This window comes from Lepus europaeus, chromosome 21 (assembly GCF_033115175.1).
Source record: "Lepus europaeus isolate LE1 chromosome 21, mLepTim1.pri, whole genome shotgun sequence".
Classification (NCBI taxonomy): Eukaryota; Metazoa; Chordata; class Mammalia; order Lagomorpha; family Leporidae; genus Lepus; species Lepus europaeus.
In genome coordinates this window covers 18,394,726-18,418,707 of record NC_084847.1, presented here as the reverse complement: position 1 = coordinate 18,418,707, position 23,982 = coordinate 18,394,726, and the positions used below count along the sequence as shown (strand labels likewise).

General features: G+C 53.0%; 1 protein-coding gene across 1 annotated transcript in view; it reads left to right on the top strand.

The window, feature by feature from the left end:
• Nucleotides 1–23,006, top strand: part of COG7 (component of oligomeric golgi complex 7) — a 69,137-nt gene extending 46,131 nt beyond the window's left edge. The window contains exons 12-17 of the mRNA XM_062180424.1: nucleotides 3,119–3,305; nucleotides 5,105–5,245; nucleotides 10,878–10,961; nucleotides 13,766–13,880; nucleotides 20,347–20,490; nucleotides 22,312–23,006. Of these exons, the coding sequence (XP_062036408.1) occupies nucleotides 3,119–3,305; nucleotides 5,105–5,245; nucleotides 10,878–10,961; nucleotides 13,766–13,880; nucleotides 20,347–20,490; nucleotides 22,312–22,478 (838 nt within the window). The 3' untranslated portion in view covers nucleotides 22,479–23,006. The remainder of the gene's footprint in view (nucleotides 1–3,118; nucleotides 3,306–5,104; nucleotides 5,246–10,877; nucleotides 10,962–13,765; nucleotides 13,881–20,346; nucleotides 20,491–22,311) is intronic.
• The last annotated feature ends 976 nt before the right edge of the window (nucleotides 23,007–23,982 follow it).

Below are 23,982 nucleotides of genomic sequence, written 5' to 3'. Positions count from 1 at the left end.
GGCCATAGCAGAGAGCTACATTGAAAGGGGAGCAGCCAGGACATGAACTGGTGCCTATATGTGTACCACACTCTACACATTGCCGGCCCCTAGAGTCCTCGTTTTGGGCAAGGGGGTCACCTTGTGACCTAAGGGTTCTGGAAAGCAGGTCTGAATTTTTTCCCAGGCAGTAACATGCAGTGCTCTTGTGTTGCTGGGCGGCAGCAGCTGCAGCCCCCAGACTCTGCAGCGTGCTAAGCTGGGGTGGTCAGCAGGTTAGGCAGATTTAGAGCTCTTTGACCTACTGTGCTTTCAACGTGGGGTGGGTTTATGGGATGTCACCTCATTGTCGGTGGAGAAGCATCAGGGGTCTTAGTGGGGCAGTTCAGTTGGGAATGCAGTGTCAATGTACAGGTCTCCCAGACTGAGGACTGAGGAGTGGGTAATGCCTGGAAGAGGAGCTGGCTCGAGGCACAGGATGGATGGGTAATGCTCCCTCCTGTGTGTGCACTTACCGGTTCGGCCGGCGCAGCAGTTAGCACTTTAGCACTGTTGGACTCCCTCGTTCATCTCTGAGCCTCGTGAGGGCAAGGATTGTGTTTAATAATCTGATATCCCCAAACCAGCCTAGAGCCCGTTACAATGACGAGAAGAAATCAAATACTCATTTCAGCAAGGTGTAGTTCACAATACTGGCCAGTATCAGGAAGTCGGGCGTCCTGTGCTAAAGGCTAGGTCACCTAGCAGGGTCTGGTTGAAGAGGGTGGCCAGGCAAAACATGCCATTGGTTCTTTGGGTTGGAGTCGTATTTATTCTGACATTTAAACTACATTCTTCATTACTTAAAGCATTCCTGATGCACCTGCTTGTCTTCAGCCTGCTGTGAGGTCGGTTCCCCCTGGGCCACCCAATACTGAAACACCTGCTGCAGTAACCCTGCAAAGGAGAGCAGCCTTCCTGGGGATGGCCAGGCAAACTTGACTCTCAACTCCTGGGCACCGAATCCTGGGTCACCTGTGGTCCGCAGTTACTGGGCACCTGCCAGGTGCCAGGCACTGTGCTGGGTGTTAGGAGTCCCCAGGATGAAGAACGCTCTGTGTTTTGTCCTGACCATCCAGTGGGAGAAATGAGAGAACGTATAAGCCATGCATAGCAGAGGCAAGAGGCTGATGGGAACAAAGACTGAGGGCACTTGGAAAGGGTGGCAGAGGAAAAGGCGGCAGGGGAAAAGGCTTGGGGGTCGATCTTTTTTTTTTTTTTTTTTTTTTTTTTAATGAATTAACCAATTTGAAAGGCAGAGGGAGAGAGAGAACGCGAGAGCGAGAGAGAGCAAGCACTCTTTGATTTGCTGGTTCACTCTACAAATAGCCACAATGGATGGGGCTGGGGCTGGGGCTGGGGCTGGGGCTGGGGCTGGGGCTGGGGCTGGGGCTGAGGCTGGGCCAGGCCAAAGCCAGGAACCTAGAGCTCCATCCAGGTCTCCCACATGGGTGGCAGGGGCCCAGTCTCTTGGGCCATCTTCCTCTGCTTTCCCAGGCACATTAGCAGGGAGCTAATTGGAAGTGGAGCAGCTGGAACTAGAACTGGTGCTCTGATATGGGATGCCTGTGTTGCAGGTGGCAGCTTAGCTTACTGTGCCACGATACTAGTCCCAGGAGCTAAACCCTGAGGAAGTAGGATTTCCCCAGGTACACAGAGGGGCGGTGGTGGAGGGAGTGTGTGAGCAGGGCTGGAAGCAGGAGGTGGCTGGCCGAGTAGACAGATAGGAGGACTCTGGCAACAGAGGGCCCTGGGTGCGAGGCCTGGGCACTTACCCCAGGGAACTGAGGACTCTGGGAAAAAGAAAAATCAGAGTTGGCTTTTGAAAAGCTTGCTCTGACCTCGAGGAGGACCAGCATAGTGGACCGTGGAAGGATGGGAGGCCAGTGGAAGGCTGCTGTGACCAAGCCGGGAAGCTGGAAATAGGGCCATGGCAGGGACAGGCCATTGTTCGGCAGACAAAAGGCCCAACCCAAATTACCTGTTGGCTTAAGGACAGGACAGACTAACTTGACCTTAACGGCAGAGGCAGGCGGCTACCTATACTGGCAGTGGTTCCCCAGAAGGTCCTTGCCCCAGGATCTATCCGCAAGTTCAGGTCTTGCTTGACAAACTCAGAAGATCTCTTCTGAGTAAGTGCAACCTAAAATCTCCCGTGTCCAAAGCAATGTCTTCATAAGAAACCCATCACGGAGGGATTAGTGAATTAGCCGCAGTGGGAATATATTACTGGGGTGTTCGGGGAGTTTGTGGAAATGCATATTATGAAAAAACTATGCCCAGACTTCAGTTATTCTTAACACCAAAATAGTCTTATCTTTTAATTCCATTTTCCAGGAATGTTTTGAAGTTCCCTGCATAAATGTCTCTGTTCACCTTGAAGTGTGTAGGACGAATGATAGCGCAGAGCTGGGGGTTTTGAGCATCCTGCAGGTCCTCTTTGCTGGAAGCGGAGGTTCAAGGTCCCGGGCCGTCCTAGAGTACTGACTCTCCTGCAGAGCCTGTTCCAGGCACTTTTCCCTCTGAACGAAGTTGGAAGGTGCCAGCTTCTCTCAGCAGATACCCCCGCAGCTCCTAAACCACAAAAGTGAACTCCACAGTTGGAGTGGACGCCACGGCCACACTAGTCCGCCGTGGGGGACAGGCGTGTCCGTGGACAGGTGTGGGGTGAGCAGCTGTCACTGCTCTGCAGGGGCCAGCGAGTCTGCCGCCCTGCCCAGTGCTCTGAGTGATGGCAGCACCTGTGGCTCCCCAAGGCATTTGCCTGTCGTACCCCATGATGCCCATCCGGGTCTACGTGGAAAGTACATGGGCCCCAGATGGTGGCAAACCGAGACTCGCCCTGTGTAGGCTGTCATGTGCGGAAGGTGGCGTGAGCCTTATGTAGGAGAGGAAAGCATCCGGCTTTTCTTGTGCATCCGAGGTCTAGCCCCCTCCTAAATGATGACGGACAGCTCCATTGCCTTATCAGCTGGATCCTAATTCTGGCTGCCTCATGGGGCTGTCCTGGGATTTAGTCAGGGCGCAATCTGCCGACTGTCCCAAACAGGAAGCTTCTTCCGGACAGCTCAGGGCCTAATGGTCACCCCATTCCTTACAGGATTTTGTCGACTGCTGGGAAGTATCTCTCTGACTCCTACAGCCCTCGGAGCCTGGCCGGCTTTCAGGAGAGCATCCTGACGGACAAGAAGAGCTCTGCCAAGAACCCCTGGCAAGAATATAATTACCTCCAGAAGGACAACCCTGCTGAATACGCCAGCTTGATGGAGATACTTTATACTCTCAAGGTGTGAGACGAGATGGGTGGCTCCCTGGCCAGTGAACGCTGTTTCCTTGTTATGCACCCTTGCTGTGACCCAGGCTCCCTGGCTCTGTGTGGGGGCCCTGAGCTGTGCCATGCCACCTCTTCCTGTCTCGTCCGTGTCGGGGCTTTTGTCTGTTTGTTTGCTTTTTGTTTTTAAGATACATGTTTATTTGAAAGGCAGAGCTATAGAGAGAGAGATCTTCTATCTGCTGGTTCACTCCCCAAATGGCCACAACAGCCAGGGCTGCACCAGACTGAAGCCAGGAGTTTCTTCCAGGTCTCCCACGTGGGTACAGGGGCCCAAGCATTGGGCCATCCTCCACTGCTTTCCCAGGCCATAGCAGAGAGCTGCATCGGAAGCGGAGCAGCCAGGGTGCCCATGTGGGATGCCAGTGTTGCAGACGGCAGCTCTATCTGCCACGCCATAACACCAGCCCCTGTGTCAGAGTTTTAAGGAGCTAATCAACAAAACTGGGTTGAAACCCACTGAGGAATGGATCGAAGAGTTAGATGGATGGATCTTTATTACTGATAAAAGCCAGGTAGGAGAATGGTGCTTTAGAACTGTGGCGAGAGGAGTTTGCTGTATTCACTCCAGAGTTGAACTTGTCAAGAGGACAGGTGGAGCTGTTCGGTCCCCCTTTACCCAGTGACAGAGATGGGGCCAGATAGGTACTGCGTGTGGGTAGGCAGAAGCCATGGGAGGGAACTCCAGCGAGGCTATAGAGAAGTCGCTCCTCTTTACCCAGGGGAGGAGGAGGTGATTAGAGATGGGGAGCCTGCCCAAGTGCAAGTTCCTCGCATGGAAGTATGAGGACTTGGGCGTAAGAGTTCCTTCCTAGTTTTCTCTTTAAATCTTAGTTTGTCTCCCATAAAACTGTGTTTGACTTTGAGCTTTGGAACCCGAGGGCTCTAGAGCCAGAACTTCCCAACAAATGGAACGAACCATACAAATGGAATGGCCCCAGGGTGGTAAGAGGGCCATGGACACCCTTTCCATAGTGTCCCCTATTGACCTGGTCTGGTTTGACCCCCACTTTGTTGGCATAGGGAGAAGGGACTTTGTTGCTTCCACACCACAAATGCAACCTAAACTTTCCCAGGGCCTAGAGCTCTGGGGTGAACCGCACGAGGCGCCTGGGCTGTCTGAAGGTCCAGCGTTGCCCTCCTGGGTCTCCCCTTCTCTCTGCACCTTGGCTCTCCAACTGGCTACATTTGAACTTGACAAACACACTACTTAAATCTGTTCTGTAAACCTGTTCATCCATGCCTCTGTGATCAGGTTAAAACAACTCTGTTTATCTTTATTGCTTATCTGATGGTATGCCTGTGGTAATCAGTTCATTTATAATAGCCAAACTAAGGTTACATTTTCCATCTCCATGTTTTCTCAGGCTGTTTGGCATTCCTTGGGACTCACATGGGCTGTGCCTACTCTGGCTGTCAGCCGAGTGTAACTGACCCGACCTCCCTGGCAACCGGGGCTCTGCCCATCACTCTTGTTTATCCTGAAGCTTCTCACCCCCCACCCCTTTCTCCCTGCCGGTCCATGAGCCTCAGAATCTCCTGGGAGAGTGAATTAGAAACACAGAGTCCTGGGTGCCAGCCACAGTGGACCGTGTGGCAGTGGTTCTGGGGCTAGAGCTCGCGCACCTGCGCGTCTGCACTGCCGCGTGTCTGGGAGCCGCTCTCCTCTCCCTCCGAGCTTTCAGACTGTACCCAGCCGATACCTTGGTTGGATTCAGGGCCTAACAAACTGCCTTTTGCGTTTTCTTGTCTTAGGAAAAAGGGTCCAGCAATCACAACCTGCTGGCCGCCCCTCGCACAGCCCTGACCCGGCTCAACCAGCAGGCCCACCAGCTGGCTTTCGATTCCGTTTTCCTGCGCATCAAACAGCAGCTGCTGCTCATTCCGAAGATGGACGTGAGTGCCCCCCCCCCCCGCCTCCCCCGCCCCGGCCCAGGCCAGGGGCGGCCTCCTTCTCCAGCGTGTTCCTTAAAGCTTAACCTTCCCTGCCCCAAGAGCTTTGAGGGCCTCACCTTCACTCCCCTAGGCTGGAAAGGGGCAGTTGGTCCTTTCAACTCCAACGTCTTATCTCACTTGCAGTTAATCAGATGTTTTATTCCTGGGCTGTTAGGATTATTACTGTGTTCTGGGCCTTTCTGGGGGAGGTGGGGGAGATGGTGCAGCTCTGCAGGGGCCGGGCCAGGTCAGAGGAGCTGATGGTCTGCTGCGATTGCACAGTTTTCCGGCCAGAGTTGGTTCTGGGACTCAACTCCGGAGAGCGCCGGATCAGATCTGGTCACGTGTTTCCGAGGGGGGCTTTGGCGGCTTCTGCTGCTTTCTTTCCTTGATACCTTTTCTGTTTGGCTGCTCCAGCGTCATCTCCACTTCCTTGCCCTGCACCCTCGTCGCGTCCCTTCCACAGCTGTGCGGATTGTTTTTGAAGGCTGGCTCTGCCTGCTCTGTGCCCCTGGTCTGGATCTCGCCGCTCTCTTTGTTTCGGGGGAAAGAAGGGGACTACCAGGTGGGACTTCTCAAGTGCACTTGGTTTCCATTGTGGGGGAAGATAGTCTTTGGGGAAAGATCCAGTTACAGGCCCTTGAGAACCAAGAAGCACTTTGCTATCTGCTGTCCCCCAGGAAGCCCACTAGGCTGGGGGTCAAGGGCCACTGTGCCGCTGAGGCTAAGTCTCCTCCCCGCTCTGGATCTCCGACTCTCCATCCATAACCTGACTCTGAAAGTTTCGATAACAACTCCGAAGTTCTTTCTGCCCCTGATTTCTGTTCTCTGTGCTTTTTCTGTGCGGAATGTTATGAGATCTACTCCCATCAGATTTGTGCATTTCTGCATGGAGAGGGAGGGTGACAGTGGAGGGGAGCTGTGGCCTCGCCCTGTAGCCCTCCCTCTCCTCCTCTGTACAGTGGGGATACAATGTCCCTCCTCACGTAGGTTGGTGAGATTTTGTGTAAGGTGGAATTTAGCATGGCACCAGCCACACAGTGGGTGCTCAATAAGTGACCATCTTCTTCCTCTCTGTGATTTTCATTTTTTAAGAGAAATGATTTAGTTGATTTTTTTAAACAAAAAAAATATTCATTTTCAGAAACTCAAGCAATTCAGTACAGAAAAAATGTAATAAATCCCTTCAAAAACCCCCATCTAGAAACAAACAGTGTAAACATTTGGTGTCCAGCCATCTAGTCATTGCCTCCCACCTACTCAAACACTAGCTAAAAGCTAAATGGGCATCAATAGACAGGTAGGTACGCAGGGAAAAATGTAACTGTGTTACACTTTTGATTTTTTTTAAAGTTTTATTCCATTTATTTGAAAGGCAGAGTTACAGAGAGACAGAGATCTTCCCTCCACTGGTTCACTCCTCAAATGGCTGCCAACAGCCAGAGCTGGGCCAGGTTGAAGCCTGGGCCAGGATCTCTGTACAGGTCTCCCGGGGCCCAAGCACTTGGGCCATCTACTGCCTTCTCAGGCACGTAAGCAGGGAGCTGGATCGGAAGCAGAGCAGCTGGGATCCCAACCAGCACTCACGTGGGATGGCGTTCTTGCAGGCAGTGGCTTAACCTCCTGTGCCACATCGCTGGCCCCACATGCTGTTTTCTTTTTAATTTCTTTCCCTTTTAAAAAAAGACTTATTTATCTGAAAGTGAGCAACGTAGAGAGGGAGCGACAAAGAGATTATCTATCTACTGGTTCACTCCCCAAATGGCCACAACAGCCAGGTCTGGGCCATACTGAACCCAGGAGTCCAAAACTCCATCCTGGTCTCCCACATGGATGGCAGGGGCCCAAGTACTTGGTCCATCATCTGCTGCCTTCCCAGGTGCATTAGCAACAAACTGAATTCCAATTCCGTTTCCAAGCAGAATGGCCAGGAATCAAACGCACACTTCAATATAGGATGGTGGCACCCCAAGTGAGGCCACAACACCGGCCCCTCTGCATGCTATTTTTAAAAAATGTACACAATATAAGTTTTATTGGAATTTTTAGAATAAAAGAGAGACTAAATACAATGACAAAAGGTTATTAAACTTGAGATATTGTTTCTTCACCCCAGAAAATAGTAGCTCCCCAAGGATCTCCATTTTAAAAACAATGACGAGAGCAGGGTCACTGCTTTCTGCCCTGGACATTGACAGCTGACTCACCCACTCTGAAAAGGCATGGCCTTGGCATTTCTTCTGTTGCACACCTCCCCTCTCTGGCCCCGGAGTTAATTGCTTTTATTATTTTAATTTTATCAAAGCTTAGGACATGCACCTCCTCAGTGCCTCCCACCTGTCCTTTGTTGCACCTGCATCCCAAGTTCACAGCTATGACTCAGTTCTTGGTGGCTGGGATCTCCCCTTCTCAGCTCCCCCAGCCACACCCTGACCCGAGGGCCCCTGGGAATGGACCTGGGCCCGCTTTGGAGATTAGGAGCAGCTCTCGGTGGGGGGCAGGGAGGGCAGCCAGCACACAAGCTCACAATGCGAAGGCAAACACTTGGGGCTGAAGGATTTGGAAATTGAACCCGGCTCAAGAAATGCTTGTGTTTAACATTTGCTGGTAAATCATATGGCCCTTTTATAACATGAGACGATAAACCAACACCATATTCAGTTTCAAAACGGGTTATTGACATTTGCCAATATTGCCTGGTGACAGATGAGAGAAAAGCCCGTTGGAAGGCCATTCTCAGTGCGCGTTGAGCGATTATGAAGTGTTCTTTGGTGTTTCCCTGTTGCCATTCCAGCTCGCCTCCCTGCCTGAGGCTGCTCCCCCGGCAGCCCTTCCACGCCTCCTGCTCTTTGGGACCTGGCCGCCTGCCTGGGCCTTTCCCAGGGCCCCCAGCCCACAGCGTCCGTGTTCTACACTCGCTCCTGCCCTGCCCCTGACCTTGCTGCTGGTCTCCTGAGAACCATTGCTCAGGCCACCACTCGGCTTCCCTGTCTGCCACCGCTGGGGCGCACTCACTGCCCCTCTGCCTGCAAACCACCGGGCGTCAGGTTCCTTCCCGTTCTCGGGGTCCCCCGGCCCTGCCCCAGCTCAGGTTCTCATCATCCCTGGATGGATTCTGACCCTCGCACCTGCTCTGCGCCCCTGGTCCCAGCCAGAGCCATGGCCTGCATCTTCACGGAGCGCTGCTCCGAGTCCCTTTCTCCCCTGCGTCCCCAGCGCCAGGCTGATTAGTCTGTATTTGAAAACGTTTTACCGGGGGAAATTCTCGAACACGCACACGAGGAGAGAGAAGAGTAGGAGGAAGTCTGTAAACTCATCCCTGCTTCAACGCCCATCACCTCCTGGCCATCCCCTTTCATACCTCCCATATCTAACGTAAGAATCCCAATACCCTAACCACCCCTAAAATAAGGAAACAAATTCCGCCTGATCCTCGGTCAGCGTTAGCACTTTCAGGTGTCTTAGGGGTGTCCTGATGTGTTCTCACTGAGCCAGGATCCAGGATCCTGCACGTTGCAACTGACCTGCCTTCTATGTCTCTCTTGAACACGGTATTTCCCCTCCCTCTCCTTTTCTCTCTTTTTTTGCCCTTGCAATTTGTTGACTGTAAAGCCTTTTCTTTTTTAAATATTTTATTTATTTATTTTGAGGGGTAGAGTTGTATACAGTGAGAGGGAAAGACAGAGAGAAAGGTCTTCCATCCACTGGTTCACTCCCCAAATGACCACAATGGCCAGAGCTGAGCCAATCCAAAGCCAGGAGCCAGGAGTTTCTTCCAGGTCTCCCACGTGGGTGCAGGGCCCCGGACTTGGACCATCTTCTACTGCCTTCCCAGGCCACAGCAGAGAGCTGGATTTGGAAGTGGAGCAGCCGGGACTAGAACCGGTGTCCGTATGGGATGCCCACAGTGCAGGCAGAGGATTAACCTACTGTGCCACAGAGCCAGCCCCTGTAAAGCCTCTTCTTAGCCTTATGTTCAGAGCTGTGCCTTACTCCGGTCTTTTTTTTTTTTCCCCAAAGATTATTTATTTGAATGTCAGAGTTACAGAGAGAGGGAGAGAGAGATCTTCCATCCGCGGGTTAACTCCCCAGATGGCTGCAATAGCCAGTGCTGGGCCAGGCTGAAACCAGGCACTTCATCCAGGTCTCCCACATGGGTGCTGGGGCCAAGGACTTGGGCCATCCTCTGCTGCTTTCCCAAGAGCGTTAGCAGGGAGCTGGATCAGAAGCAGAGCAGCCAGGACTTGAACTGACGCCCTTATGGGAAGCCGGCATCAGAGGCAGCAGCTTTACCTGCTACTCCACAGCTCTGGCCCCTCCCAGGCTTATTTCAGGTGACTGTAGCCAGCCCCTTTCTCATCATCTTGACCTCTTGCTCTCTCAACTTCTCCTGGGTACAATCTGGCGTGTAGAAGCCTGCGTGTGTGCAGGCGTGGAGGGCAGAGGGCATGATGGTTGGTGGGGGGATGCAGGCCGGGGGCTCAGTGCCCCCAAGTAGCTTACTTTTCTCGGTCTCCTCTCTGCAAAGCCAAGCGTGAGGCGCTGTGCAACCTGGGTCCGTATTGGTGAATGAGGCCGGTTGGAGTGTTCCTTCCCGGTGGGCTGCGAGCTGACTGGAGAACAGGAAGGATGTTTTCACCTGAAAGAGGATGCTCAAGCATGAACAAGGAGTCTGGGAAACTGCCGGTCAGGGCAGGGCACGGTGCTGGGGAGTATGGCCAAGCCTGCCGAGCCTCGCCTGGGCTCCGAGTCCTGGAAGGCGACTTAAAGGATCAAGCAACCGGATCCGGCATCAGGTGGCCGCAGAGAGCAGCCCCAGCCCCGCTGCAGGAGTCACGGAGTCCCGCCAGACAGGGCCTTGTGCCTCAGGCTGGCTTTAGAGGAGGCTCGGGTGGGAATCAGGAAGCGAGATTTGCACACAGAGGTGTGTGGAGCTGTGCTGCTGACATAGCTAAGTGTGTGCAGAGAGCTGAGGAGGCCCTAGGACACCTGACTTCAGCTCTCAGGAAACACTGGTGCTGGGGCTCTCCTCGGACAGAGGGACAGCTGCCAGGGCTTGCAGGTTCCGTTGAGAAGTGGATCCAGATGGCAGGGAGGAATAAGTCAGCAGCTTTGAATGTAGGAGACGTCGGTGCCCCCAGCAGAAGGGGCTCACGTGTGTTCCCTGTGGGGCCTGCAGGGCTCCTACTCCTGATGTCCTCCAAGGGCTGGAGGCCCAGGGCGAGTGAGGCTGCCTGGGTCAGCCCCTTCGTACCCTGGTTCCAGCAGGTGGAGAAACTCAAACTCAGACCCAAAGAATCCCGTCTCATTTCCCATTCTCAGCGAGATAAACAAAAGGCATCCGTTCCTACCCTGTCGTTCAGAGAAGGTGGGGTTCCTGTTTTAGGGATCTGCAAGAATGCAGGAACAAAGAAACAATCCTTTCTCTGTGGTGGGCTTCAGAAGATGGGTGCTGAGCGGGGGTGGTTCGGAGGGCAGCCTTGGCAGGGCAGCGGCTGTGTCCTGCATTTTCATGGGAAGTCCCGCCCCCATGACACCCCCCAGGCTGCCTGGGTGCTGTGGTGGTGATCCCTGCCTCTGCTTCCCTCCCCAGAGCTGGAACACAGCTGGCATCGGAGAAACCCTCACGGACGACCTGCCCGCCTTCAGCCTCACGCCTCTCGAGTACATCAGCAACGTAAGGGCTGCTCGGTGCTTCTCCAGGGTGGCCGTAGAGTTTCAGACCTCACCTTGAGGTTTTTTAATTTTTAATTGTTTGAAAGGCAGAAAGAGAAATAAAGGTATTTTCCATTTGCTGTTTCATTCCCCCAAGTGCCTATAACAGCTGGGGCTGGGCAAGTTCCAAAACAGGAGCCCTGAACCCAATCTGGGTCTCCCTTGTGGGTGACAGTGGCCTGTGCAATTGTGCCACCATCACCTGCCACCTCCCAGGATGCACAGAGCAGGAAGCTGGGATTAGAAACAGAGCTGGGACTCAAACCCAGACACTAGGTACCGTCGGGGTGCAGGGTCCCCAGTCGTGTCTTCGCTGCTGTGCCGAATGCCCCCGACCTGAGTTGACTCTGGCCCTTGTAGGGAAAGTATTCGTCACCACATCGGTGCTGTTGGGCGTTTGCTTTGCACAGTCGACACCGAGTTCCTGAGTGCTGAGGGAGTGTCACAGGGCTGTGTGAGGACGTCACGTTCTCGCCCCTTCCCCGCCTTCTCCCAGGATGAGATGTAGCCAGTGCCTAAGGACATCAGAGTCGGGAGTCCAGCAGGAAGTCATGACTTGGGAAGTCGGGAAGCAGGGGGCCAAATCCCTCCCTCGCCTCGGACTTGTTAGAGAAGCACGGCGTTTACGTGGTTTCGAAGTCAAGGTCAGCACTTACAGTGGGCAGCTCCAGTGTGCCGGGCTCTGTGCCGAGTGCTTTCATGGTTAGCGGCACAGCAGCAAACGGATCTCCTAGAAGAAACTGTGGGTTAGAGAGGTCTGCTGTTTAAGGAGAACAGAGAGAGCCCTGCAGGGGAGCAGGGCCGCGTGGAGTCCTTCCTGCCTTCCCAGCGCCCCTGGGAACTGAGTCACCTGGACCACCTGCACGTGGCCTTTCCTTCCATTCCTTCCAGTGGGTGCCCTGAATGCCAGGCTCTGAAATCTCACACGGTGACGTCTGCCTTGTGCCTTCACCCGAGAACCCAAGCCCTGTGTGCCTCCATTGTGGAGCTGTCATGGAATTTTTTTCTTAAAGATTTATTTATTTATTTATTTGAGAGGTAGAGTTACAGACAGTGAAAGGGAGAGACAGAGAGAAAGGTCTTCCCTCCATTGGTTCACTCCCCAAATGGCCGCAACCGCTGGAGCTGCACCAGTCCAAAGCCAGGAGCCGGGTGCTTCTTCCATAACGTTCATCTCATCTCTGTCAGCCAAAGTCAGAATAAGGACTTCTCAGTGTGGCTTCATGCACATGTACCTGGTGGCAGAGCCCTCTCCCGGCGTGGAGGCCAGAAGTTAATGCAGACTCCAAAGTCTGCCCAGACCCGAGAGCTCAGGGGTGATCCAGCCTCGTTTCCACTTTCTGTGCCCTGGCTGTGGTCGGGCTAAACATCCCACGGCCCACAGTGCTGCCAGAAAGTTATTAGCTTGAGCTCCCTCTAATCAGGTATCCAGCCGGTTACAGGAAATTAAATTGGAATTTCTTTCTCTTTCATTTACTTAGTATAGTCTTTCACTCAAAATAGGCACATGACAACTTATCTGACTTCAAAAAGATTATAGAAAATGAAATTAAAAGAAATTTATTCAGGTGCAAAATATTTTTAAAATTCTTGCCTAGTTTTTTCATGATACACATTTTCTGTGAACTTTTTGATGTACTCTGGTATAATCTACAAACTACTATTGATTTTTTTTAAAGATTTATTTATTTATTTGAAAGGTGGAGTTACAGAGAGGCAGAGGCAGAGAGAGGTCTCCTGTCCACTGGTTCACTCCCCAAATAGCCTCAGTGGCCGTAGCTGGGCCAATCCGATGCCAGGAGCTTCCTCTGGGTCTCCCACATGGGTGTATGGACCTGAGGAGTTGGGCCATCTTCTACTGCTTTCCCAGGCCATAGCAGAGAGCTGGATCAGAAGTGGAGCAGCCAGGACCTTTATTGGTGCCCATATGGGATGCCGGCACTATGGCGCAGTGGGTTAACATCCTGGCCTGAAGTGCCAGCATCCCATATGGGCACCAGTTCGAGACCCGGCTGCCCCACTTCTGATCCAGCTCTCTGCTGTGGCCTAGGAGAGCAGTAGAACATGGCCTGGGTCCTTGGATTCCTGGACCTGAAAGAGGCTCCTGGCTCCTGGCTTTGGATTAGCACAGCTCTGGCTGTTGCGGCCATCTGGGGATTAAACCATTGGATGGAAGACCTCTCTTTCTCTCTCTCTCTCTCTCTGCCTTTCCTCAATCTGTGTAACTGTGACTTTCAAATAAATAAATCTTTAAAAAAAGTATTAATTTTAAAAATTTTTCTGAAAATTTATTTGAAAGGCCGAGTTACAGAGAGAAAGAGGGAGAGATAGAGATATTCCATTCACTGGTTCAACCCCCAAATGGCTACAGTGGCTGAGACTTGGCCAGGCCAAAGCCAGGAGCCAGGAGCTTCATCCGAGTCTCCCATGTGGATGTCGGGGCCCAAAGACTTGGGCCACCTTCTGCTGCTTTCCCAGGCACATTAGCAGGGAACCGGATCGAAGTGGAGCAGCTGGGAGTCAAACTGGTGCCCATATGGGATGCCACCGTCACAGGTGGAGGCCTAACCTCCTGTGCCACCATGCCAGCCCCTACCACTGATACGTTTTTCCCTCAGCATTAGCACACATTGGCAAGATCAGACCTGGGGCTGCCCAGGCCTGGCAGTTTTGTGTCTCTGGAGTTTGTGCCTTTGCAGTGGGGCCACGTGAGGGAACGGCCTGTGTACATCAGTCTCCGGCTAAAAGCACTTCCTTTTGTTTCAGATTGGGCAGTACATCATGTCTCTGCCCCTGAACCTTGAGCCGTTCGTGACCCAGGAGGACTCTGCCTTGGAGCTGGCCCTGCACGCCGGAAAGCTTCCGTTTCCCCCTGAGCAAGGTGAGCGAGGACCAAGGCGCCACTCCTGCTCCTCCAGGAGCAGTGGGCACAAGGCAGGGTTTGGGTGCTCATTTCAGGACCCTTGCCCTTCAGCATGCATGTATCGCTGCACGAGAACTAGGGGTGGAGGGAGGCAGGGGCCCACCCATTGCACCCTCAGAATTCTGGCCAGACTGGATTAGAGAAAGGGCCGGCCTGGCCTGTTTTCACAATATGCAGAGCATCCCTGGGGGGCAGCGGCTCCTTCAGGGAGCTCCAGAGTCCCTCAGTGGGGAGGCAGTGAGCAGAGGGCCCAGCACCTCCACTCAGTGGTGGTGGAAGTGAGCTCACAGGGTAGGGTCCCCCCGAGCACCCAGGGGGCCCCGCGAGGTGAAAAGTGACACCTTCCAAGAACGGGTTTCCTTGTTAGGTCAAACATCAGCTGTTCAGTAGAGAAGTGGCATTTCCTGTCCAGCTGCCTCTGGCTGTCCTTTGCCCCCAGCTCCCCAAGGCTTCTGAATCTCTCAGCTGACAAGGCAAACATACAATAAGTTAAATATTTCCTTGTTCTTGTTCTCTGGGCCTGACAGATCTGAACAGGAACCATATGCTTGCCGAGCAAGAATCATCTTGATTGCTAGTACACTGGGCTGTATAGGTCCTCCGCTGAAAGGTTGCAAAAAAAATCAGCACTTAGTAACAGGAACAGAAGGAGTAACCATGTGCATCACAAGGGAACAGGTCAAAGGTTGCTGAAAGGTTTCCCATGCAAACCCAGATACGGAGAAAGCAACACAGCTGCATGACTAATCAATGAAGTGCAGTTCAAATCAGAAAATAGTCAGAGGGATCTGAGTGATCCTTTGATGCTACTGACATTGCAGGGGGAGCCTGTAATGGCTGGGTGCTCGTCCCAGTGCACACAGCGCTGAGATGCACAAGAGGACCTGTCAGACACCTGAGGGCTCCAGATCAACACTGGGTGTGGAGAGAACCCCCTCCCCCTCCTGTAGGCGTTGACAGATCGAAAAGAACAGTTGGGGAGAATCAAAGAGGACTCGGATTGGGATAGTTGACTTAACCTACACATTAGCAGAGAGTAGACGTTGCTGTCAGATGTCACGTATAGAAGTGGTACAAATAAAAGCTCCATCTGTTTCTTAGGATCACAGAAGGATACTCAGGATGTTATTTTTTTTTTTTTTTGGAAGAATACTATTTGTAGCTCAGGTTTAAAATGTGAAACTTGCTAAGCTAAAATATGTTCGAATATTGATAAACAGTGAAGGGTAGGGAAGGGAAGACACTTTAAAATGAAAGAAGCAGTAAAAATACTGATAAGTAGGTGATAACCTGGAAGAAATAGCAACATACATGACCGACGATGGTGAATACAAGTGTTCTTGTCTTATAAAATGTCTTGCAGACATTGTAAGAAAAAGACAAACATCCCACAGGAAAAATAAGTCAGTTACACAAAGGCATTCAAATAGCCTAAAAACATAGGAAGACACATTTAACTTCGTCAATCCTCTAATCACTGCAAATGAAAATACATACCATTTGATAACTTATTGGATTGTGTGTGCACGTGTGTGTGTGTGTGTGTGTGTGAATGTTGACATAATGTTGGCAAGCATGCAGGATACAACTCGATTGTACATTTGGATTTGTCAGGGTTCTTGACGTAAGATCAGGAGCCTTAAAGATACACACACCTTTTAGGTCAGGAGCTTGCTAGTAGATAGCCACATTAATAAAATAATCATGAATGTAACTCTATAAATGTTCACCCCAACGTTGTTTATAAAAGCAAAACATTGGAGAAAATGTGAGAAACTGTAGATATTGTTACATCTAAAAATATATTATTAAACAAAATCAGAATATTCATATAGCGACATGTTGTACAGCTGTTAAAATGATATAAAGAATATTCAGTGGGACCACTGCTGTGGCACAGTGGGTAAAGCCGCTGATGCAGCACCAGCATCCCATGTGGACACTGGTTTGAGTCCCAGCTGCCCCGCTTCTGATCCAGCTCCCTGCTAATGCGCCTGGGAAAGCAGTAGAGGATGGCCCAAGTCCTTAGGCCTCTGCACCCACATGGGAGACCCGAATGAAGCTCCTTGCTCCTGGCTTTGGCCTGGCCCAGTCCTGGCCAGGGGGACCATTTGGGGAGTGAACCAGTGGATGGACAATCTCTTTGTCTCTCTCTCTCTCTCTCTTTATAACTCTGCCTTTCAAAGAAATAAATCTTTTTTTAAAAAAAAAAACAAAAAAACATTTAGTGACTAGGAAAGATGCATAGTAGGTGTGAGGCACATAGCTGTGGTGTGGTTCCATTTGAAGAACTGGTGTGAATACAGATGTGAGAAGGAACGACTCAGGGCTTTCCTCCACCTCTAAATGCCCACACCCACTTTAGTGTGGCTCGGCGTCTGGACAGAGTGGTGGCATGCATGTCCTTTGTCCATCTGTTTTTACTCCTAGTTTTAGATCCTGGAACCTCTTCCATCTGGGCCCGCACATACATCTAGGAGGCTCTTCCTAGTGACATGGTTATAGCCCCGAACTGGAAGCAACCCAAATGCCAATCTTATGGATGCATAAGTTAGGATGTAGTTGTGCAAGGACATACTAAATATGGATCAACCACGGCTTCCCGTGATGACATGGGAGACACTCACAGTCAGACTGTCGAGTGAAAGAAATCAGACAGAATCCCTGCAGCCCACCAAAGCGAGATGGCATGCTGGGGCATGCCGGGCAGGCAGGGAAGGCGGGGGGAAGGGGGGAAGGGGAGGCTGGGCTGTGCTGTGTGTCCAGGCACTGGTGGGGTCGCCCAGGCACTGCCGGGCTCCTTGTTCTTGCCCAGGGAGGGCAGCAGGGCTGTGTTCTGCTGTGTGTGGAGGGGCTTCGAGGAGTGTGTGGCAAATGCGTGCCATAGGCAGACTGTACGTGAATTTCAAAACTTCTGAACCCAAATAAGCTTCCTTTTGAATTCCACTTCCACAATGTTTTGAAGCGCCTTCCTGGAATGCATCTTATGATGCAAAGAAGGAAGCCAAAGAGAAGTGCCTGCTGCTGGGAGAGTCAAGCGGGAAAGGCTTCCCAGGGGCAGCGTCTCGCAGCTGTCTCCGCCCACCCACCCTTCTGGATGCAGCAGCCGCTGCTAGAGACACCCACGTGCTGTAGCGAGTGGGCCCACCGCAGAGGGCTTGGTAATAGCACAGAATTCAGAACCAGCCAGATGCTAGCATCGACTTACTTGGAAAGCAGTTAAACGTGTTGTGATGGATCTGTAACATCAATTTTCTCATTTTTTTCAAAAAAAAGTTTTTATTTATTTCCTTACTTGAAAGAGGGAGAGAAGGAGAGGGATCTGCCAAGGCCAGGAGCCTAGGACTCCATCCAGGTCTCCCTCATGGGTGCAGGGGCCCAAGCACTCGAGCCATCCGCTGCTGCTTTCCCGGGCACATTAGCAGGTAGCTGGATCTGAAGCAGAGCAGCTGGGCCTGGAACTGGCAGTCCGAAGCAGGTTGCTGGTATTACAAAGCAGCGGCTTAACCCGATGTGCCACAGGGCTGGCCCTGTATCACTTTTCTTTATAAGAAAAGAGAACTATTTTTATTTGTAGCTAAGATCTTCAAAAATATTCAGAAAAAAGAGCAGAATGCAAAACAATACACAATAATCTTTATGCTTTGAATAATCCCAACTTGCACACTTCTCTAGGTACATATGCACGTGAAAGCATTGAAACGTTTTCCAACTTGGTATGTGTGGGAAAATACTTACCAAGCTGGTCACAATGGTCCGCTCTGGGCAAAATGTTTAGAATTTTATTTATTAGAGAGAGAGAGAGACGTCCCATCCCATCCACTGGTTCAGATGCCCAAATTGGCCAGGACTATGCCCAGAGCCAGGAACTCTGTCCAGGTCTCCCACGTGGGTGGCTGGAGTTACCACCACTGCCTGCCAGGGCCTGCGTGGGCAGACGGCCGCAGTCAGGAACTGAGGACTGCACTTGGGCACTCGGTGTGGGACCCTGGGGGCTTCACCAGGCCAGATGCCCACCCTGCCAGTCGCTCTGCTTTCCATTATACTTCTATATTGCCCGAATGTTTTTAATACTAATGTATCTCCCTCTGTCAAAAATATATGTACACCAAAAGGTTGAACATGGTTATTGAAGGGCTGTGAGGTTATGCGAGTGATTTTGATTTTAATCTGTTTGCTAGTGTACTTTTTAGATGGAAAAAAATTTAAACCTTTTTTCATAGGAATTTTCACATACACCCCCAGCACACACCTAGTACACACCCGGAACACACCCCAGGTACTCAGCTTCAAGAATGGCTTCTTTATATTCCTCTTGCCATTTTTGCCTGAGTATTTAATCAACTCTCAGGTATCGTGTTATTTCCTTCAGAGATACTTCATTGTGCATTTTTAAAAAGATTTATTTATTTATTCGAAAGGCAGTGTTATAGAAGGGGACACACACACACACACACACACAGATCTTCCATCCACTGGTTTGATCTCCAAATGGCTACAACATCGGCACTGGACCAGGACAAAACCAGGAGCCTGGAACTCCAGCCAGGTCTCCCATGTGGACGCAGGGCCCAGGCACTTGGGCCATCTTTTGCTGCTTTCCCAGGCCATTAGCAGGGAGCTGGATTGGAAGTGGAGCAGCCAGGACTGGAACAGGCACTCGTGGGATGCCAGTATCACAGGCGATGGCTTAACCCGATGCACCACAATGCCGGCCCCTACGTATTTCTTAATGAGAAAGATGAAATGCTGGTTTAACTTCTTTGGCAAGAAAACTGTTACAAAACATCAGGAAGAAGATAGCTTCTTGTTCCACTAAGCCTGCGTCGATACAAGGAACATGGAATTGTTTGTACTCATTCATCTACGCGTTTGTGCATTCACATAACTTGTGATTACCAGTGACTGACTACGTGCTAGGCACTGGGTTGGACATTATTAAGATGGCCCAACCACGGAGTCAGGCCCAAGCATGGTTGAAAGCATAGTAAGAGGAGGCCAGTCTGGGGGTTTCCTTCCTCCCACCCCCAACATTTTGTGAGAAGTTTCAAACATACATCAAATTAGAAAGAATTATACAGCAAACATCCGTATATGATCTGGTGATTTCTAGAGTTTTAATATTGCAAGTCTCAAGAAGCAGATGGTGAACAACCAGTAAGAACGCTTAGGCTTAGGTAAATGGCTCCTTTTTCTGTTTGAAAATATTTAATTAATTAATTAGAGAGACAGCGCTCCCATCCGCTGGTTCCCTCCCCAAATTCTCCGTTTCAATAGCAGGAGCCAGGAACTCGGTCAGGGTTTCCCCAGCAGGTGGCAGGGACCCAAGTACTTGAGCTGCTGCCTCCCAGGCTGAGCGTTAGCAGGAAGCTAGAAGCAGGACAGACCCAGGCACTCTGATGTGGGATGGGGGTGTCCCAAGTGGTGTGTTACTGCTAGTCCAGCACCCTCCCCACATGGCCTTTTCTAAGATTTATTTATTTAAAAGGCAGAGTTACAGAGAGAGAAGGAGAGACAGAGAGAGAGAGATCTTCCATCTGCTGGTTCACTCCCCAGATGGCTGCAGTAGCCAGAGCTGGGCCGATCAGGAGCCAGGAGCCAGGAGCTTCTTCCTGGCCTCCCTCGTGGGTCCAGGGGCCCAGGGTCTTGTGCCATCTTCTGCTGCTTTCCCAGGCTTTTTAGCAGGGAGCTAGATCAGAAGTGGAGCAGCCAGGACTTGAACCGGCATCCATATGGGGTGCCAGCACTGCACTGGTGCTGGCACCATAGCAATAGTACCCCCAAATGGCTTTTCCTACATAGAGGTTTAAAAAAGCCAAACAAAAATTTTGCAAGTGTTTCTACTACAAGGAAATAGAACTTTGGGAAAGTCAGATGTACTGGGCCTGTTTCACACACAGTGAGTTACAGCAGAGCCATTGGCAGGCGAGCTCTTGACTGTGACCCTGGCCTGGTCCTCGTCTTGGGTGCAGAAACCCACAGTTGGCCGGGAGTCCCTTGACGGCAGCCAGCAGCTGCCGTGGAGCTGATTGTGGGTCAAGGAGGAACGTGCTGTGGCGTGGAGGAGGCCCACCCACCCACTGTGGGCCTGGGCTAGGGGCGGGTGGGGGCAGACCCGCGCTGACCCTGCTGCTGCACGCGGGACACGGGACACTCCACCAGGTGTCCGGGCGGAAGCGTCAGCCCCACCAGGAATTGTGTGCAGAAATCCTTCCCCGCCCTTGGGGGCTGGAGTCACTCAGCCTCACCTGATTGCTTCCTTTCCTATATCCTCATCCGACTCGTCAGTGCCCGATGACCCAGGGTTGCACTGTTCCCCATTTCCTGCGTTTCCTTCCTGGCGTGCTGTGGGCAGGGTTGCCTGGCCGGCTGACGTTTCCCCAAGCAGGTGCAGTTTCTTGGGTGACCCTCTTTCCCCTTCCAGGCGATGACCTGCCCGAGCTGGACAACATGGCCGACAACTGGCTGGGCTCCATCGCCAGGGCCACCATGGAGACCTACTGTGACGCCATCCTGCAGATCCCGGAGCTGACCCCGCACTCCACCAAGCAGCTGGCCACCGACATGGGTGCGTCCCCACGGGGTGGGAGCCGCTGTCCCTTCCCTCCGTCCTCCCCTCCGCCCCTCGCCCTGCAGGACTCTTGTCCCGAGTCCTCTCTGAACTTCAGCTCTGGGTTTGGCTGTAAAGCTGGTTGGAAAGGCAGACTCGCCAGGCCCCACCCCCACACCGTCTGACTTAGCGCACACAGCGAAGCCCTGACGTGTGCCGTTTGAAAACCATCCTAGGGGATTCTGATCATCGAGGAGTGTTCAGTGAAGTGAGTCACGCAGCCTGGCTTTTGCTCCATTGATAGAATAATTACTAAGTAACATTTATTAAGCTACTACCGGCATACCAGGCATGCCAGACGCGAAACCACACGCTGTCCATGCCCGTCGTCTTGGGCAAGCCCACACTCCCCCGGGAGGCAGCTGCTACGTCCCTGTCCTGCTGGTCAGAAAGTGAGGCACAGAACCGTTGCATGACAAGGCCATGGAGCAAAAGCCACCACCGGTCTCCACCAGAGCGCTGTCCTGCCTCTTAGCGGGCTGGGCCCCCTGCTCCGCCTGCCGCCAATGCTGCAGGGCTCGGAGCGTGGGGGAGCTGCAGGCACATGGCAGGGAGGACTCCCAGACTCTGTTCTTGCACTGACTTGTCTGTGTGCAGCCCAAGGCAGCTCTTACAGTGGTCAGGAGAGAGGGTGGGGGAAGCCTGCTGCCCTGCCTTCTCGACCCCCGCTAGCTTCATAGTCAGCCCTGAGCAGTTAGCAGGGGGCCAGCATTCAGAGACGAGAGATGGGGACATTCACAGGCTCATCTGTGTTTCCTGTTAGCTAAGGCAGGCAGGAGCGCTGGGGAGAGAAGCCACCAGGCTGGGGGGTGACCTGTGGCTTGGGGCAGTTGTCCGTGCTGCACCTCCCTCCCTGGCGAGCTCCCCTCACTCAGCACTGATTGAGCGTCTGCTGTATGCCAGGGGTAGTGCTGGGATGGGATAGATCAAGGACCTGGCCAGGGCCTTCCTTCTGGGGTTTGTGAAGGGCAGGGCAGGTGAAGCGGGCGCGTGACACCACCAGGGTGGGAGGGAGGCCACAGAGTGGTGAGGTCTGTGGCCGACCTGCAAGATGGTCAGATTAGACACCAGCATGGACGTAATAGAAACCACTACTGGCCAAACCAGAATGTCCCCGGCCACCGGGGGCTCCCAGTTTCCACTTCCTGGCCTGCGGTCAAGTACAGCTCGTGGGTCTGGGCTGACCAGCTGCAGCTGGTTTCCTCTGCCACACTGCCAGTGGCACCCGGCTTGCCCGGCGGCTAGAATCCCTGTGGCTGCTCTTAGAAAGACAGGACCCAGGATCCTGCCCTGGAGACCCTCGTCCACTTGGACTGGGCTCTGAGCTCTGTATTTAGTGAGTCCCCCAGGGGTGCTGTGGGAAGCCTGCGACACCGGCTGCCACTGCCCCACGTGACCTGAGAGGAGCCTTTGGAAGCTTCCTGCTCTCCTCGTGGTCAGGCAGGGGGGTCCTGGGAACCCCTGGGAACTGGGAAGTCCTGGGAACTCTGTGTGTTCACATATGCATACGTGTGCATGTGTGTGCATGCGTGTGTTGGTAGAGGTGGGAGTAGTCATCGCTGCTAGTTCTTTATCTGAATCTCTGCACTCAGGCCAAGCTCACGGTCTGGGGCGACCCTGTTGGAAGAACCCTCTGAGTGCAGGCCACCTGCTGAGGGCAGAGTGGGCGCCCGGCACTCGGGGTCTCGGGGGACTTCTCTGTTTGTTCCCCGGGTTGGGGGGCGGCTCTGGGGCTCTGCCCTGCCTGATGCAGTGTCTGTGCCCTCCCGCCGCCTGCAGACTACCTGACCAACGTGATGGACGCCCTGGGCCTGCAGCCCTCCCGCACCCTGCAGAACATCGTGACGCTGCTCAAGAGCAAGCCCGAGGACTACAGGCAGGCCAGCAAGGGCCTGCCCCGCCGCCTCGCCGCCACCGTGGCCGCCATGCGGGGCGTGACCTACTGAGGAAGCCACTTGGCCGCTGATGCCGCCGACGCGTCTCCCGGGAACTGGGTAGAATGTGTCCTAGGGAGACTTGGTTCCTGTAGATCATTGCACAAAGACTGTGAAGTAGAGGTATACTATTTATTAGGCAAGACTTTTCAGCTTTTCCCCCCCAAGTGATCTGACCTTAAGAATGGGATGAGTACCGCCAAGTGAAAGATGTCCAGCCCCTTCCTCCTTGCGTGAACACTTGAGCACTCCCACAGCCCTCCCGTCGCTCCCACGGGTAAGAAGTGGCATTGGACAGGGGGTGTGGGCGACCCCAAGACCTGGAAGTTGAGCAGTGGGGACCAGGGTCCCTGGGGGGAGAGGAAGAGGGGCCCAGGTCTTAGGGGGCCTCGCAGGCCAGGGTAAGGTTTACAGCTTTCACATCCCCCTTTGTAAAAAATTTATAAGATGATGTGAATTTCACCCACTTTTGTTAACAGCATAACAGATGGCATAACTCGAGTGACTTAAAGGAATATGGATTAATTTTTTTAAAAGATCGATTTATTTATTTGAAAGTCAGAGTTACACACAGAGAGAAGGAGAGGCAGAGAGAGGTCTTCCATCCATTGGTTCACTCTCCAGTTCACAACAGCTGGAGTTGGGCCAATCTGAAGCCAGGAGCCAGGAGCTTCCTCCGGGTCTCCCACGTGGGTGCAGGGGCCCAAGGACTTGGGCCATCTTCTACTGCTTTCCCAGGCCATAGCAGAGAGCTGGATCAGAAGTGGAGCAGCTGGGACACGAACCGGTGCCCATATGGGATGCTAGTATCACATGCGACAGCTTTACCTGCTACGCCACAGCGCCTGGATCAATTTTTCTCAGTAAGCAGACGTCAGAGGGCAGGGGCTGCGGACACTGATGGAGTCAGGAGCAGAACCGAGCCCTTGGTGACCATCGCTGCTTTGCCTCCCGCTGGGCGCTCAGTAACACAGACATCTCGTCTACGTTCAGGGCAGAAGCTGGCGGCTGGGGGGGACGCGAGAGCCACGATCCTGCGCTTTCTGCCAGCAAGTGGGACCTGTCCTGGAGGCCCCCCCAGCCATCTCTGGGTCACAGGATGCCCCTCAGCTTCATGGGGGGCCACGGGGAGCGGGGAGCAGTGTGCCCCAGCCTTGCACACACTTGGATCAGGGAGGCTGCCCCCGGCGTGCCTGGCCTCTGCCCACCAGACACCGCTGCCGTCTGCCCAGCTCTGATACCCAGCAAATGACTGCAGCTACTGCCTAAGGGCCAAAGTGCACTCCGGTCGAGAAACCCTGGCTGAGATGGCTCAGGACCGGCCGGGCCTGGCTGACTGCAGCCCTGAGCGCAGGTGGGTTTCTGTTACCCACAAAGAAGCAGGTGGCGTCTCATCTGTCACAGGCACCCCTTCCTGGACTCGCCACGGCCTTGGGAGCCGGGGACACTCTCCCCGGCTCGGAGAGCTTTAGGGACTTGGCCTGGGGTCACTCGCCTGCCACGCGGCCAGGCTGTG